The 18,805-nt window shown below is 43.7% G+C and overlaps 1 protein-coding gene across 1 annotated transcript in view; it reads right to left on the bottom strand.

Annotated features, from left to right (window-relative positions):
- LOC147020188 (cAMP-dependent protein kinase type II-alpha regulatory subunit-like) overlaps positions 1-18,805 on the bottom strand; it is a 138,710-nt gene that overhangs the window by 19,434 nt on the left and 100,471 nt on the right. The window contains exons 6-9 of the mRNA XM_085895317.1: positions 16,856-17,009; positions 6,940-7,041; positions 4,914-4,988; positions 4,630-4,695 (exon numbers count right to left, since the gene is read on the bottom strand). Of these exons, the coding sequence (XP_085751443.1) occupies positions 4,630-4,695; positions 4,914-4,988; positions 6,940-7,041; positions 16,856-17,009 (397 nt within the window). The remainder of the gene's footprint in view (positions 1-4,629; positions 4,696-4,913; positions 4,989-6,939; positions 7,042-16,855; positions 17,010-18,805) is intronic.

Genomic DNA, 18,805 nt, shown 5'->3' with positions numbered 1-18,805 from the left:
TGCGTTGGAGTCGGAACGGAGGGGACGAGCTGTGGAAAGGCGGCGACACCAGACGAGGGGGTGCTCGCGTCGTGCAGGAAGCTGCACCCGAGGGAGGCCGACAGCGCGACCTGGCCGAGGTGGAGACGCTCGTCGCACATAATAAAGATCCTCTATACCCCGAGCATCAGCAACCCCCTCCTGTTTCCCCCCGCGCTGAGATAGTGCGACCAAGGGGGCCCCTTTCCCACCCCCTGCCAGACACTGTCCGCGAGGTCCGCGGAGTTGGGGCGCCATCGCCGCTCCGCGTCTCATCACCAGACGGGTAGGCGCGACCCGGTCTCGGCCTCAGGCCCGCCTCATCCTTGAGGGTATTCTTTCCTTGGTTTTGGGTATGTGTTGTCGGCGCCGTCTGTGAAGTAGAATTGTATAAGTGTTGCCATGTGCTCGGTAGTCGGTATTAGCTCTGCATTGTCTTCGCTTTTACATTTGCTTTTTGTGTAAATGGAATTGTGTTTTTCTTTTTTTGTGTGCTTTTGGTGGAATTGAATGTGTGCTTCCCGTGTGCCGCGAATAAATGTGCTTTGTGTTGAACTGTTTCCCGCTTCGCTTCGTCATTTCTCCCATTGAATCCTCATCTTGCTTCACGTAAAGGGTTGGTAGTGGGCTGAATACGCCCGATAATTAATCGAACCGTCGAGGTCGACGATAACACCGCTCGGTTATTCTGATAGTACGGAACGGGTCGCGTAAGTGGCCCGTGTCCGAAGTCGACCTGCGGCGAGGTGCGATCGCCCGGTCTACCCTCCGCGTGGGTACTTAGGTAGGTCGAATTTGGCGAGCAACCCTATCCCACGCGGGGGCTGATTGGCTCGATCGCGGTGAGACCGAAAGGTCCACCCATGACTGGTTCCCGGCGTTAGTCCGAGAGGGTCACGACTGGATTGTCCGTCCGGTGGGCGACGTGCCGCGATTCGAGTTACGTGGCCGTCAGCACGCCGGCGGGCACGAAATCCGCAACAATACAAAAGAAAGGCCCCAATTCGGCGAGGATAACACCCTTCTTCTGGAAGTTTCTTGCGCGTGCTGGAAGAGGGGGGGGCAGAAGGGAGGGGCGAGGTGCCGTGGAGATAAAAGGGCACGCTGAACGCAAGGTCTTGCTCTGCTGGAGGAGAGGTGTGTGGAGGAGAGGAAAGAGTGTCATGTCAGAGTTGTGGGCAGTGTGTGGAGCCGCGGTAGGGGACTGGAGAGAGTGGAGCGCAGCAGAGCCAAGGCGCGTGGCCTGCCGTACCGTGCCTTAAGGCCCAGTCACACCTTGACGTTTTAGCCAGCTTATGCCGATTTTTGGAAAATTTGTGAAAAACGCTGGTACACGTCGACTACGTTATGGGTAAGTTTTGATAACATTTAGAGCACGCTGAAAAACACTGCCATACGTCGTAGTACGCTGGCTTTAAACGTTGTACTTTTTGGTTGTCCTCAAATTTTCCATGCTTGAAATTTTAAGACTTATACCAGCGTATGACTCACACGTTCCGCATAACGCTGGCCATAAGTTGTAGGTACGTTACGCGGTCGTTGACACGCGTTACTTGTAAGCCGAAACACGTCGAGGTAATGTTTAGCGTACCCAAAACTTATTTCTAACCTATGAGTAACGTGTTGTACACAAGATATGCGAACGTTGGCACACGTCGACAAAAATTACTTGTAAGGTACTCATAAGTCGAAACGCGTCAATGTAATGGTTAGCGTCAGTGTTCCAGACTCCATGTTTTTTTTTTTTTTTTTTTTTTTTCTTCTTCGGTATGACAGTGATATTGATACTTCCATTTGTAGTGCAGTTATAATATAATATAATTAAAAGGCTGCCGCTCAACGATTTAAATCATAACCGCACTAGAAATCGAAGTGTCAACATCACCGTCATACCGAAGAAAAAAAAAACACAAACCATGGAGTCTGGAACACTGACGCTAACCATTACCTTGAGTATTTCGACTTATGAGTAACTTACAAGTAACTTTTGTCGACGTGTGACAACGTTGGCATATCGTACGTACAACTTATTCCCATCGCATGCGGAACGTGTTTCATACGGCAAGTACGTTGTAAAATGTTTAACACATTCATAATTACAAGACGTACTCCACTTAATATGACGTATGATAGCGTATTTTAGCGTTATATTCACGCATACCAAACTTACCCATACCGTATTCGACGTGCGCCAGCGTTTTAGATGCATTTTTCAGAGGTCGGCATACGCTGGCAAGATCGCCAAGGTGTGACTGCGATGTTGACACTTCCATTTCTCCAGCGGTTATGATTTGAATCGTTGTGCGGCAGCCTTTCAATAGGCTACGCCACGTGATCGTCGGCGATACGTGCAGCACGCTATGCATAAGTTAGACTATCGTTGGACATAGGTTGTGAACGCCGACAACAGGCTAAGCATTCGTTGGTATAAGTTATCTATAAGACAACGAAACGTTCTGTGACCGTTTCTAATATGTTATGCATACGACCAACCCGTTATGAATACGTCCGAATCTTAAAAAAAAAACATCAAAAGTTCAACGAAAGCCAGCGTTTTACATACATTTTGATACGTTGCCATTGCTGGCTAAAACGTCAAGGTGTGACCGGGCCTTTACCATGGGTCGCTGGAGAGGGGACGTCGAGGGTCGCCCTAGCAAGTCACCACGAGGGTGAAGGTAACCAGCCCGGCCTCGCGGAGCCTTTGCGGTCTACACGGCTCCGTGCCTATAAAGACCCCAAGAGGTCCAGTCTACCCCCTTGTCTTTGATTAGGTTTTTCATTTGTTTATTTGCATGAACGTTGTGGCGCCATGTCCGTAAGTACAAGTGTACGTAATTAATAGAACGGTAGTAGCTCTTTTGCATTGCTCGTGGTTTGTCCCTTTCATGTTACATAATTGCATGCGTGCTTTTGTTTTTGCCTTTGTTGATTGCAAACTGCATGCGTGTCTTGCCTTGCTTGATTATATGACTGCATGACTGTATATGTGCCGCTTATTCAATAAATGTGCTTGTTATCTTGCCAAAACGAAGTTTTTGCAAGATATGTTAGTCAGCTTGTATGTTTTTTTTTTGTTTGTTTTTTTGTTTGTCTGTAATCACGTATCGATCACTCTGCTGAGCACAGTTATCATTGGAAATTTTTGTAACTTCGCATATCAGAGTCCTATAGAGGTCCCTTTCAGCGCATACAATTTTCAAGGTCAAGGTCAAAGGTCAAGGTCACTTTGTCGCAAATGATTGGGGGTCGACGAAACCCTTATTTTTTGAGTAATTTTGATTGGATCGTCTTCAAACTTCATGGGAATATAGTTCATGGTCTGGCGCTCAGCTGATTAATTTTTGGTGGCGATCGGCCTTGACCTTCATGGTTAGCGCTGGAGGTCGAAAGTTTTTGACCCCAAGGTCAAATTTTGAAATCTTAGATACCATATCGAGTAATACCTCATATGAAAGTGCTTGATAAGTGCTTTCCAGATCTGTCAAAAATTTGACGCTATGACATCATTTGATGACGTCATGACGAAAAAACGGATTTTTCATGAAAATTTTATTTCCTCAGTTCTCATCAAAATCTCTTGATATTTCATGTACAACGGTCCTGGAGATATACCATTAACCGTACGAAAATATAAAGGTCAAGGTCAAAGGTCAAGGTCACAAAAAGGTCAAGCATCAAGGTCGACGAAACCCTTATTTTTTGAGTAACTTTAATTGAATAAATAAGTCACTCATGTTCACATTTTGGCAAGATACTGGTCACCCTGGGGGTGACATTGGTTATTTATTTATTTAAATGTTAACCCGTTTGTTGCGTTGTTTCCCCAATTGAACTGCCGTTCTGCGTTCGGAATATAGATGGTTCTTCAATAGCCGATAAAGTGATCGGGTCCAATGGGGCTGCACGATAAATACCCCGCTCGGTTATCCCAAAACGAAGCGAGCTGCTTAAGCGGCTCATTTCCAAGCGGCCCCGTTGAGGTACAGTCTCTCGGTAGTCTGCCCGCGCGATTAATTAGGTATATTGAATATTCGGCGAGTGACCCTGTAGCGCAGGTAGAATAATGACTAGGCTGTGGTGTGCTTAAAAACACACCCGAGGCTGGTTTTCGGCATTGATCGGGAAAGCCGTGACTCGATTGTCCGTTTGGTGGGCAAAGCGGCCGCTATTGGTTAAACGCCGTCGTTCGCACGCCGGCGGGTGAGAAGCTGTAACAATACAAAGCTGGAATCGCCGTCGGTTCTTCCTACAACTGTAAAGAGAAAACTCACATCGAGAAGACCTCAATTGATTGTACAATCATTCCGTGTTACTTGTTTGTAAAGGAACACACAGGTACAATTTTATGAAATTAAAACCTCTGATAAACATAAGGCAAAAAAGTCAAAACTATAAAAAATAAATTTGGCTGGATGCACAATCAATGATCAGTTAAATATTTGACAGTTACTATTTTGTATTTTTTTTTATATTTTTCAACACAGCTTCTGTTATAAGCAGTAGAGCCTCTGAGAGGCGCTCTTACATCAGCCAATAGTTTGTATTTTATCCAAATCCAAAACTTATTTAATAAATTAAGTGCATTCATCAACAAAAACTATGACTGACCTTCCTTCGCATTGCAATCCTTACATCCCCGCATTCCACAATGAAAAGGCAATCAGCTTTGTCTCCCTGGAGAATGAAAAATCAAAATTCTAAATCTTAAAAAAAAATAACAAAATACAAGTAAGCAATCAGTATTAATTTACTAACGAATTGGAATGAATGCCCAAACAAATCGGTATCAACAATTGAACAAATTTGTATCAATCTCCCAATCAGTATAGAAATGTGAAATAACTAATCTGAGATATGTGATTTCAAGAACATTGTGCATGTAACTTTTTCACCTGTGCTATTATCCGCTCACCATCCTGGTACGTTCTTGATTCAATTACGTCCACCACTTTAATCCTTTCTGACAACTGTAATGAAAATTTGTCATGGTTGAACAAAATGAAAAATATACACTCTTGAACCTAAAAGCCAAACATGTGGAGTAATGGGAAAATGGGATTATGAGGTTACAAGAGGTAAACATCCAAAAGGAAAGATAAAATGGGAGGCAGAATGATTTGGATAAAGGCAATACTGTATCAATAGAAAGGGATGATGCAGGTAAATATATTTGAATGAAACAAAGCACAGTCCACACATTATTTTTTTCCCACCACTGGGTGTGAAGTTTCATGATTGTGACACTAGAGGTCTCAGTTCTACATGAGTCAAGATGGCAGAAGGGGACAGCAATGTCAGTGCTGTGAAGCATGAGGTGCTGGAGATGAGAGTTAGATGCACCATTATGATCCTGAGTGTAAAATACTGTCAATGGAGTACCTCCACAAAGGATCACCAGCCCTGATTTAGCTCCATCAGATTTCCATGTCTTCCCCAAAATGAAGAAATACCTTAGTGAAGAACATTTTTCTTCTGTAAACAATATCAATGCTGCTGTGAAGCCCTGGTTAAGTCAGCAGGATGCACAGTTCTATCGTGATGGCATCACAAAAGTACTTCAACATTGGCAGATGTGGACCACAGTGGTGATTATGTTGAGAAATACATATGGACCAAGATACAATAAAGATTGATGTTAGCATCTGTGTTTGATTCATTGAAATATCTTTACTTGTTTTGGATAAAATGAATAGGAGGCATTACTTTTTAACAACCTCTCATATATACACATTGCGAGATCATTTCCTGGATAGTACCTCTTGGCAAATAGCAGTTTAACAAATAAGCACCAGGAACAGGCTGAGAAAAGCTAGAAAAGTATTTGAATGCATGTACGTAGATGGTCTTCCCTTCTGGGAGATATTACACATGTTCCTGAAAGACTAGAAGATCACTCTTAATTACAGCACAATCCTCCCTCCACCCTGTACAATATTTTACATTATTGTACTGCATGTATTTCTTAATCTCTGCCTTAAAGTTTGTCTTTGAATTTTAATATCCAGGAAAACAAACACGAGATATTAACCAAAGCTTAACATGCTGTACTTATCAAGGCTGAATCACAGCAAGAGAACCAGGAAGTGAGAGAGCGTGCATATATAGGCTTGTCTATGCAAGATCGTCACAGTTCGTCAGTTATGTCAATGGTAAACTGAGCTCCCATTGGTTAGCCCACAGTGATCAGTATCTCTGGCTCCGATTGGCTGGAGTGGAGTACAGGGCGATTACTCACCATTTGCATGCATACCTTGGACTGCGGCCGGAGCAACAGCTTTGATATTTCCATGTTGAAAGAGAATGAGAGAATGTACAAATTCCTTTTGATGACATTACACAGGGTCCATGGAAAGGATGAAGGTTGCTTCCAACATACGTAGATGTGAAGCATTCCGACCTTGACTTAATATCTATAACATATCTGTATTGTACTGGTTTGCACAGACGGGGTTGGGAATTAAGTGCCGTGCAATAGCAGAAGAACAAGAAATGGCCGACGGTCCTTGAACATTCCTACATGCTCGCACTGGTTTGTCCCATCTCTCAAAATATTTTCTCGTATCGCCAGAGGGACATGCTGTTTAATATGATCAGCCAACCTTTGGGTTGTACGGCCCACGTACCGAGCTTCGCATCAGCACTTAAACTCATAGATAACATTGCTGATTTGTGAAGTGTGCAGAACATCCTTATCGACTGACAAGCAAATGGTGAGAGGTAAAGGTGTTGTAGCCTTGGTCCCTCTCACTTCCTGGTTCTCTTGCTGCGATTCAACCTTGAGAAGTACAGCACGAAAAGCTTTGGTTAATATGTCGTGTTTGTTTTCTTGGATATTAAAGACCTGTAGGACCAAACATCTGTTCTTTGAATTTTGTAAAGTGATTGCACGATAAAAGAACTAAAGTAAAACAAACTTACGTCCAGAGATTTCAGTAATGGTACCGTCTCAATGAAGCTCTCGTACATTTGTCTCTTTTTGGCAGTGTTTTTCACAATAATCCTCCGAAATGTTTCACGGTCCTATTGAAATACAAGGAGCCATCACTCACAACCATGTAACTTCATTTGCAACAGCATAATCATCCAAACATAACCAAATGGACACACTGTCATAAAACATTCATGGTAATGTTTCCTTATCTTGACAGCACACTAAATTTGTGCCAAGACAAGACCAAGATGTAAGAAAGTTCTGTGTCCATAATGCCAAGAAATAACCATGAGGGAAATATCAATAAGCTGTTTATACAGGGTGGTGCAGAGCCGAGCTAACTGACACATTTCAGACCACTCTCCTGTCCAAGGGGTGAGAACTTTTGGGGTTGTGGGACCATTTTTCAGAGACAATGCACTGCAACTGGTGGAGGCTACCTTGCTGATGTTATCTACCATAAATAAAAAAATTGCAAACTTTGAACATAAACCTCGTGTGTTTCAATTATCGCATATCCAAATGTGTCAGTCAGCTCTGCACCACCCTGTATATTGACGTAATGAATGGATTTCCATTGAAGATGCATCTGACATTCTCAAGTCAAGGGAATCTCATGAGCGTTCACATCATTTGGGCACAGTTTAAAGTGCATTGACAGGCTGTTGGTTGTGGTTGTTGTAGCCTTGGTCCCTTGGCAAGGGAAAAGACCGGCAGACCTCGAGTATCCAGCAGCATCCACCAGACTCTCCCAGAGATCTGGTGTTGAAGCCATGTTGAAGAGGTGCCTGTGTGGGACCAGGGAGGGGCAGCTAGTTATAATATGTATGGCGGTTTGTAGGGCAGTTAGACAGAGGGGACATGTTTGGTTTAGTGTGGGTTGGAGCCGATGTTGATATTGCATAAGTAATGGGTGGTGTCCACACCAGGGTCCAGCCAGATGGACTCTCAATTCACGACTGTTATTTCAGAAGGATGAATTTCAAGTGGAGGGTGGTTAAGGATATTGTTTGGGGGACGATGTTCTGTGGATTGTGATGATAGGTAGTTATGAATTGACAGCGCATGGAGTCGTTTTGTGGGGGACGAGGAATAATATTGTTGAAGGAATGCAATAGGGGTTAAAGGGAGTAACATAGCACAGTTATTTCAGCATAAAATATTCAGTATAAAGCATACGGTATATACGAGGCCTAAGGTGTTTGGATATGTCGAGACAGGGTTAAAGGTCACCCCTCCATTTTATCATGTGTCTAAATCTACCACCATTCCTCCCGCACTAATCCTTTAAATTGATCCCGTCGTAATACATCTAAGTGTGCTTTACATCTCTTACCAGCGGTGTGTGAACTCTTAATCTAATGTTTCTGCTGCAGAGACTCTCGCCCACAGATATCCAGACACCACGGAAGAAGTCCATATACCACGAGAGGCGACCAGTGACTGCGAGAAACAACTGTAAACAGCCAGTAGCTGCTGGACGAGACGAGAAGTGTTGTGAAGGTCGTGTGACCAGCCAATGAGCGCACGAGGGGGAGGGAGGGAGGGGCACACAAAGGCCCATAAAAGTGCAAACATCTCTGAGAAGGTCAGTTTGGGTCTTCTTGCTCAGTGTGCAGTCGCTTGCTGAACGGTTCCTCTGCATGGTGGTTCTGGATCCAGGTGTATAGCTGACGATTCAACCGACCCACGCAATGTGGCCGGCCTTCTGGAGAAAGGCGGGCAGACAAAACCAGAAGAGTGGAGCACCTTCTGCAAAAACCCAGGGGACTATTTTCACGCAAGCCTCACACTGGAGAAGGTTGCATCTTTCCGTCTTGTCTCCTCTCTCTGTAATAATACGTTTGATATGAGTGTTAAAGTTATGTGGTTAAGCCGATGTAGACTTGCGGACGAGAGGAGAAGTTATAATGATTATAGATCTGCTTGTGAATGCTGCCTGAACATATATGCTGTGCTTTGATCCCCCCACCCTCCATATACACATTATAAAGTAACTTGGTCTCTGGATGATTCTGTTTGGTCTGGCGGCTTCATATGGTAGTTGGCTTAATCCTGTTAAAGGCTACTTGATTACAGTTAACGCTGCGAGAGAAGCTAACGTCACGTGATTAAGTTGCTCGGCCAAAGATTAAATCTGCCATGTGATCGCTGATCAGCACGACACTCACTCAATTTAGGCACTTCAATCTGTACAGCAATGCGGCTGTGGACATGAGTATCCGGTAGGAAGTCCTTGAAGCAGTGACTGTCGCGGTCATTTTAACATGACTCTCCAGATTCAAACCAGGAAACCGGAACGATCTGTCAGCTGCAACAACATTGTTATGGAAATGGCTTAGGGGGTAAATGGGGGATAGTTCAGAATAGTTATTTTATCATGAATGTTAGCACAAGTGTGACGTAATGTATTGTTACGAATTTGCGCCCGCCGGCATGCGAACGGCCGCTTTCCAACAATAGTAGCCGCTCGCCCACCGGACGGACAATTCAGTCGTGACCTTCCGGAGCAACGCCGGAACCCTGTCACGGGTGGGTCTTCAACCCCACCACGGCCGAGCCAATTTTCTACCCACGCAGAATAGGGTCAATCGCCGAATCTCGATATACCTAAGTACCCGCGCGGGTAGCCTACCGGGAGACCGTACCTCGGCGCAGGTCGGCTTGGACACGAACCGCCCAAGCGGTTCGTTCCGTTCTGCAGTGATAACCGAGTGGGTATTATCGCCCGACCTCGCCGGATCCGATTCTATTTACCGGGTATTTAACAACCCCAACTCTTATTCCGAGATGCAAGATGGCATTTCAATGTGGTGAAAGGACGACGCAACGAACAGGGTACATTCACACAAACACATTTATTTTAATACACATATACAGTCAATCATGCAGGTATGGAAGCAAATAAAGCGAAAGCAATACAACCGACGATAAGCAATTTATGTACAGCCAGTTAACAGGTTTTACTTATGGACACAACACCACCAACATTCATTCGAAAGCAAAAGCCCAAGAAAAAGACCACCCCCATAGACAGGGGGGTCAGACGGGGCCCGTGGGCCTTTATGGCGTGGGACTTGGCAGACTGAACGAATCCCACGAGACCATTGCAGGTTACCTGCACCCTCGTGGTGCGATGGTGGGCGAGTCGCGGCATCCGTCCCCCCCACGGAAGCTAGAACAGCCGCGGCTGAGCTCGGCCTTTCACGGAGCTGGCGAGCTCTCTCTCCGGCGCTCTCCACACGGATGCGCAGGCTTGCACGCCAGAGCTGGCAAAGCGGCACCTCCCGTCCATGTCCCTGGTGCCGCGAAGAAGTCGAGCAGCCACCACGAAAAAAACACACACGAAGAAAACCACACGAGCTCACGAGCTGCCACCACGAAGGAAAAAAAAAACCACGAGCTCATGAGCTGCCACCACGAAGGAAAAAAAACACGAGCTGCCGGACCTGGCGTCCTGCACGCCCTTATATTGCTCACGCCACGCCCCTCCGCTCTCGCCCCGCCCTCCTTCCAGAACCTGCGGGAACCTTCCAGGAAAGGGGCATGCCCTCTCGCCCCCCTCCCCGCGTGCCTTGCAGGGGCTGAGAGAATCAGAATTGGAATAGGTCCAGGGAGAATCAGGTGGGAAAATCCACGCGCCATGGGAACTCCTCTGGTTTCCTTTGCTTCGTCGAGACGGTTTACATTAACGGAGAGGGCCGTGGTTTGGCGTGTGGAGACCGCCGCGAAGCAGTGGTCGAGAGCGACGTTGGTGGTGGTGATTTGGTTGTGGTGATGGTGGCGTGGTTGGAGTTGTGGTTATTTGGGAGCGATGTTGGTTGTTGTAATGGTGGTTGTTGTGGTTTGAGATTGAAATGTGGTTGGTCCAAAATAACGATAGGAAAAGAAAAACACTATCTTAAAGAATCACAGCCCTGACACGAATAACTTCCATTAAACAACGGTGGGGAAATCTAACTGAACACAGACTTATCGGCATAACTAACTAAGGACCTTTATGGTGTTCTGCGAATTTCCACAGCCGTAATAGAATTTAACATGGCATGTGTCAAATGAGATGTTTAGAAGCTCTCATCTCCCTTTCCCCAGTAATCGTTTCAGCCCAGTCTTCCCCTCCATATACTCTGCAACATCCCTAATGTAAATCTCTGCAACATGTGTTTTTCCCATTCTCCTCACAGCATGAGCAGAATTCTGAAAAAGGTCGCAGCGCGATCTGATAAAGGAACTCCCGTCACATGCCTGTTGCAAGCTATGTGCGTGAATATAAAATTACTGCCCCTGCCTCCCCAGCAAATCAAGGTCGGTGTGTAATCCTCGTGCGCTGTTAGATAAGATAGAATGCAAGAGAGGAAGGACGCAGTGGAGAATGCCGGTGGTATTGAGATCCCACACTGAGTCACATGCAGAGAGAACATATCCCACAATGGTGTGGAGAAAACTTAATGTTACAAGCAAGATAAGAAGGGTTAACAAAACAAACTTGATATATTTTTGAGTACTCCTTTCATATTCACTATTTTCTCATCCTCATCAACCTCAGCAGAGCAATCAACACAAATCTGGATAGTATGAGAATCCTTGGCTATCGCTGGTCGGACTTTGTGTCCAACAAGCGGTTCTTGATATAATAATATATATATATATATATATATATATATATATATATATATATATATATATATATATATAATACTCCAACAAGCGGTTCATGAGAGACTCAAATGAGATTTGTTACCTGCATAGTCCCTGAGCATCAGCTGTGGCTGTATGGACATGTGACTCGTTTTCCTGACGCTGATTCTGCTCACCAGATCCTCTCAGCAAGGGAGTGGAGGTGGCCAATGTGCCGACCACGTGCCTCGTGGTTGCAGCGTTGATCAGCATCTCAAGGAGATTGAGATGGGCCAGGAATCTGCCTGGGGGATGGCCAGACGGAGGCCTCTGGAGTACCGGTGGAAAGTGGACACAGCGATGCGCTGCTCTGGCACATGCTCCCATACCTGACCTGACCTGCTCCAAACCGATGGGTTTGAAGCACTTCTGAAAGCTATTTCTTATCTTTCTGTCTTTCGACCTGGGGCACACTGAGCATCTGTGTAACGAATCTTTACGAAGGTGTTTTGGAGATAATTCCTCAGATGTGGTGAAGCTCTGGATCTTCCTTTTCAAGTGTTTTCTCAAACCCACTTCTGTCTTTTGATAGTTGAGATAGTCTTCCACCAGCTTGATTCCAAATTTCTTCAGAAACCATCAATGCTTGATGGTCGTTTCAGTATTGCCCATGAATAATATGCATGTATTTATTCATGCAACATTGAGTAGGGTATGGAAAAGTGCAAGAGGCCAGCATCGACTATTTCTGGAATAATTTTAGACAGAACACAAATGGTCAACGGTGTCTACCCCTCCTTTAGTAATGCTGTAGAAGGTAATTATCTCTTGTCTATTTTGTTCTTTGGTGTCTAAATCAATTGCAGCATCATGATGCATCGTGCTGAGCAGGAGAGCATTTTTTTTTTCCTTTCTTGGGAATGTACGAGGTCAGTGTGAAATTTTTATGGAAGCCAAACAAACTTGTGTATGGAGCTATACCTCTTGTGGCAACAAGATGAGGAGGTTTGCTCGTTCTTCCTCAACGTGCCAACTAATGTAAATTTTTGATCTCTCATAACGTCGTCTGCAAGTCCAAAACTGGTGAACCAGTTATCCATGGTAACATTTCTTCCAAACCCTTTGATGTGAAAAAACTGCTTTACCACTGCTGCTGTCTTGGGGAATTTCTACTACAAAAGGGCCTGGTGGTTGCATCCCCAGGGAGACTACCATCCAAATGACACATGAAAGGTTTTTGTGTCAGCCAAAACAAATATTCTTAGTTCATATTTAGCTGGATTACTTGGCATGCACTGCCTGAAAGGACATTGACCTCCAAAGGCGGCCAACATATCCGTTGTCAAATACTCTGAAACAGAGTAACTGGACGTACAAATCTGTGAAGTAATCGACCTTTAGGATAAGAAAACGAGTAAATAAAATAAACATAAAACAAAGGCGTTTGTAATTGGTCAGAAAAGTTATGTGAACTATGCAGTGTGGGATGCACAACCTCAACCACAATTACCTACTGCCTGCTCCCCAACCTGGTCAGCAAGACAAATTAATTAAGTCACATGTTAGTTCAATGTTTGGGTCGAGGAAGCTGCACGGGAAGTTGGGCACTATCACTGCTGCCAGACGTAGGATAAATGTAAATTAACATCGCCAGGGGCTTGAGATACCCCTCTGCAATAATGGAGGGTTAAGAAAAATTGTGGATGAGAACCTGTTTTGTAGCCATTGGGAGGGGAGGGAGGGGTCAGGTCAGGTCAGGGATGGGAGCATGCGCCAGAGCAGTGCGTCACTGTGTCCACTTTCCTCCGGGTGGAGCCCCCTGGGTGTTTAATAGTGGACATGGATGTGTCATCCACAGGGGAAAGACCCTCTCGAGAGCAGGCCATAGCTGCTGCCATGCATGACAGCGAGTGCCCCGGAAGCAGTGGGTGAAAGAGTGGCACCTGTATATGTGGAAGAATTATGTTGCTCAGCCAGTGGGTCACCCAAATAGCTCAGATGGCAGACCACTGGTTCGGTTTTCCAGAGGACCTGGGTTCAATTCTCAGTCTGGGCCTGTAATTTTCCAAATATATTTAGGATGTTCCATCCTGTTCATCTCTAAGTTCCTTGTATTTGTGGGTTTTGCCGAATGAAGTGTTTTACAGTGGCCAGAGTACAAATCCTGCCACCAACCTCCTAAAAAAAAAAAAAAAAAGTAATCCAACTGCAGGAAGACGTCCAGCAGACAGTTGGGCACTAGAAATGGATATCTGTTGGCTCACAAGGGGCTCCTTCACCCTTTGGCAGGTTGAGGAGAGGAGGAGTTGGGGACGTGAAACTCCAAGCACATTTAGTTAATTTGGGCAATTAAACTTGAATGTGGGACAAATTGAGAATCGGTGTGTTGAGGAGCCATTAGTTAAAACCAAACTGTCCCTCTGTATCCCTTGGCCAAATTTGGGAGGGCAGATTTGGTATGGTGCGCAGTTCTTAAACCACGCAGATTATTGGTGGACGCAGTGACCTCTCATCTATTACCTGCCTATCAGTTCATTGTTGTGGTTAGAATCCCGGCAACCCTAACAATATTAAGGGTATGAGAGTAATGATGAGCAGTTCTACTTTTCACATGTCATGGGGCTGGAGGATTGGTGGTCAAAGAGTGACTTGGGTGAAATGGATATTGAGCTGTAGGGGAGATTAATTGAGTGCCTTTCACATTTAAGTGGATTACAATTCAAAGTGCTTTTGCTTCAGCATGTAAATGGGCTATGCTTATAGATCGTGTGCAACCTGTTGCTATCCCGAGAGTCTTTTGTATTTTTTTCTCTTATCGTCTGAAGAAGTGGCTGTCCAGCTATGGCTGATGTATCGGGATAATTCATGGTCATCTGGATGAACTCTTTGTAGGTTGTTGGAATCGATTATTTTGTGTTGTCCAAAGGTTGTATTATTGAGTGCTTTTAGTGTATTTATTTTGCGGTTAACCTTGGCAGTCAGTTGATACGTTTGCTTTGTAAATGTCATGTGGGTATCGAAGGTGATGCCCAGTAATGTTGGATATCTGTCAAGAAAAAGTTGTTGATTGAAAATGGTAATGGTTGAATGTGCTTTGAATCATGTGTCTGGAGTGCGGAGGGTGACAAAAGATTTGGGTGGAGATGGTCATGCGATTCAGTAAGAACCAGTTTTCAAGATTGTAGAGATATTGCTGAAGGTTGTTGGTAGCCTGGACAAAATTGGAATGCTGTGAGGCAATGGTTCGCTCATCTGCATATATGAAAGAAATAGTAAGGCTGCTTGAGGGACAGGAGGTCATGGAGAAATAGATTGAAGAGTGATGGAGTCAGTACAGAGCCCTGTGGGATGTCGTTAGGTCGAAAACAAAAGGAAGAGAAGGTGTGGCAATTGTGTATTTGAGCTTGACGACCGGACAAAGTTTTCTGGCCATTTTTTATTGTTGATACGCATGTTGGTTTTGAGGTTTTTCTCGATGAGATGCAGTGGTGTACCATGTCAAAAGCTTTATTCATATCAATTGTCACCAGAACAGTTCTCAGTGGGGGTTTATTTTTTGTTGAACCCATCTGGAATGTACTATTCTTTTGTTGTTGAGAGATGAGTGGTTGGTGAGTGCAGTGGACAAAATCCACGCTGTGATGGGACGAGGAATAAAATGGGAGATATTATTTAGGATGAGCATTTCCAGCATTTTACTTGGGTTGCATAAAAGAGAAATTGGCCAATTTGTTAGGTTTCAGTATTGGTACAATGATTGTTTGGTTTTTATTCTTTATAGAGGGAATTTTATTGTGTCCAAAAGTACATGGTTGTATATTTTAGTTCATGCATTATGGCTCAAGGGCCTAGGTGTTTCAGGTGGATTTTGCGATCTTGTCTGATCCTGCAGAATAGGAGTTTCTGGCATTAAAAAAAAAAAATCATATTTAACTGATTGAAAGGTAATAAAAGGTGGTGGAGCTTCATTGCCAAGTTTCAATTCCTTTCGCTTTTTGGTGATTGATCTGTTTCTGGGAATGGTGGGTTTGTGACTGATTGAAGCACACTAATTGATGAGGTTGTCCGATCGCTGCCTTTTGTTTGGAATTGTGCTGTTAGATTACACAGCTTATTACTGATTGATTACAGATGATTCGGGTGACGGGGGTGAGTTGTTGCCAGAGTTATGCATGTTTGATATAGACAGCAAAATTTTCTACAATTTGTTTTATGGTCAAGACAGCTGATTTTCTCAGTTTTTTCTGTTTTTGGCTATTGATGAGTGCAGTGATTGTGTTGTTCAAGGTACTAATTTACTGTTGGTCATGAAGCTTGAGGTCTGCCTCTTTTTTGAGAGCATTTCTTTGTTTAATACATTTTTTTTTATTTCTGTTGTGGAGTTGGGATAATATTTTTGGATGCATCTGTTAAAATGGTTGGTTTGAGCAGTAAAACATTTTAACAAAACAAAGTTAGAATGTTTTACTGCTCTATCTAATGAAATGAATGCAAGGAAATCAAAATTTGTAGAAGCTTGTTCGATGTATTGTGTGAAATTAAACCAGTTGACTTTGTTAAAGTTGGTATGTGTTTTTCTGTGATCTTTTGAAATGTATTTGGGGTCAAGTTGATGTGTGATGGGTAGATGATCCGATGGAAGGTCAGAAATAGTGTGCAAAGATGTGGTAGTCTTAAGTATAGAACAGCATAGAGTTATCTCAGGGGATGTGGGTAGAGTCATGGGGGTGGAGAGGGAGTCTAGTGTTGGTGCCTTGAGGATGCATCATGGCTGAGCCTTAGTTAGAGGATGTGTCTGCACAATGCAGATATTGCATACATAAAAATGGCTTCAAAAGTACTTTAAAAATGAAATCATTTTTCCTATATTTTTCTTTTTCAATGATAGTCATGTACAATATTTTTAAAAAAACAAAAACCAAGCATCAAATTAAACCTTGCATTTAAACTTAACTAGGCTTTGCATTAAATTTACTAATAGGATGCTCACAAGCATGTTTAATTCAATCACAAGCTTTAGGATACCAGACTGAAATATCGGTACACCAGATCCTGTGGCATAATGGATGGAGCATCCGCTATGAGTCTGGAAGGTTGACATCACCGGTGACAGTCATCAAAATTGCATCATTTGTGACGTCGTTTCCCCGAAGTTCAGTGGCCGTGTTTATTTGAAACGAAGTTAGTTTTACCCTCATGTGCTTGTCTGCACGTGTGTGATTTGTGTTACAGCATTACACCCAGAAGGAAAAATGAAAATAGAGTGAGAAGCGAAAGGAAACTCACCAGGCCCCAAAGCGAGCCTTCTGATGTTGCCACAATGGTGGCAGCCCGAGGAGTATTGTACATTAACGCAAGCTCGCCAAAACTTCCTTGGTTATCGTAGGAACCCACAAGACAGGATTCATTGTTGATCACAACAAAGATGTCAAATGTTCCCCTGTGGAAATGATACTTTTTTTAGCATGAGTAAGAATTTATATAAAACAAAGTTTCAACTTCACATTGTCCAATCTCTTGGTCCTTTTCAAATAATGACTGACTTCCACAAATATACAACTGAATCAAAGCAACAGCAATTAAATGTCCAAAAAATGTACAATTTTGAATATAGCACAGAACCCAATGTGTTTTTTTCATTTTTTTTTATTTTTGCTAAATTTGAGTTTTTCAACACTTTTATTCCATTTACAAACCTGGTGGCCACCTTCAGAATGTGGCAATTCTCTTCATTTTCTCAAGCACAATTGACATTACAGTGGACATGACATTCGAGTCATAAATTAGTTTTTAAACACCTTGATTACATACAAAGCTTGAGACTAACAAAGGAGCTTGATGACCAAGTTTAGCTGGTCAACAAATAAACAGGAATGTGGGAGAAGAGGTCAATAAGCAACAAGTACCACCAAAGAGAATATGAGAGGCTACAAGTAGACAGAGGAAGCAGAATTAGAAGGAGGCAGAGAAAGAGGCAGATTGGCCTCTGCCCGGGACTGGGCGGGCTCTGCAGAATGGATCCTCGTTAGAGGGATGTCGAGCAGTGGTCCTCTTGACCTCGTACGACCGGCAGAAAGCCTGTTTAAAACTGTCTGGGTCGAAATTCAACAGTCCATTGCTCTTTGAGGTCATGCTATTGTGTAGCCTTTCCATCTGTCAAGTGTGATAAGATACTCGGTTCTGCTGAGATCATTATACTATTACATGTTGCACATCCAACTTTCTGGATGGCTTCTTTCCTTAACCATAGTTTGCAAACATGTGACCAGGAATTTTTTTTCAACTGTGAATCCACATCTTCTATTTTCAGTTTCAAAATAGTTGCCTTCTTTTTTGTGACGAACATAAAGTGCAGATTGGTGCTCTAATTTGAGCGTACAGTCACTAAATGGGCAAAAAGAACTTCATTCCTGCCTCAGCTCACAGGCAGCTCTCTGCAGCATCAAAAGCAGGACCCTAATAGCTGATAACATGTGTGGTTAGTGCCAAGGCTGTGGTTACCGTGGGTCATTTATTTAATACAACTACAGTGTTATTAAAATTTGCATGCAAAGTCCATGATGGGAGCAACCACAACAGCCAAAGATAAGGCAAACACACACCACACCTGATGCATGTGAAGCAAGTCTCAAACGCATCAGATCAGCCATAGTATAGTGGAAGCATGGAATGGCCTTTGTTCCCCAATTTCTTTCTTTGTGGGTATGTCCATGATGAGGTCGATGGCATGAAGCCACACACAATACAGGAATTGCTGCTGTAGTGGTAGCCTTTGAAAGTATTACACTAGCATTGTATCAAGTGGTTCAGGTCTGCTCGTTATCTAGTAAAGTGTGTTGCTGTGCGAGAGGCAGTTCTTTCCCTTAAACACAGACGTGTCACCTGATATTGTGTGTCAAAATGTGTTGTGTGGTTCCTCAGCAATCTACAGTGGATGTAGGTCTAAAAAAGGGGCAGCGTGATAAAATTGGATGCATTTTCAGACAAAAAATGCACACCAACTTGTACCAATTTCTTACCAATAAATAATTGGGTACCCTGTCATTGGTACATCATTCACACACACACACGACATACACAAATTCACGCACCAAAGTATTCATATCGCATAGGAACTGCATGCAACACACACAGTAAATGCACTGCGAGATAGCGAACAGTGAAACCTGGTGTCAAAGAATGCCAGAGAAGACCAGACTAAATTAGACTTACAGTCAAAGCAGGAATTTATAATTG

This window comes from Eptatretus burgeri, chromosome 9 (assembly GCF_056783735.1).
Source record: "Eptatretus burgeri isolate ZD-2024b chromosome 9, Ebu_testis_v1, whole genome shotgun sequence".
Classification (NCBI taxonomy): domain Eukaryota; kingdom Metazoa; phylum Chordata; class Myxini; order Myxiniformes; family Myxinidae; genus Eptatretus; species Eptatretus burgeri.
This window is presented reverse-complemented; position numbering and strand designations above follow the sequence as displayed.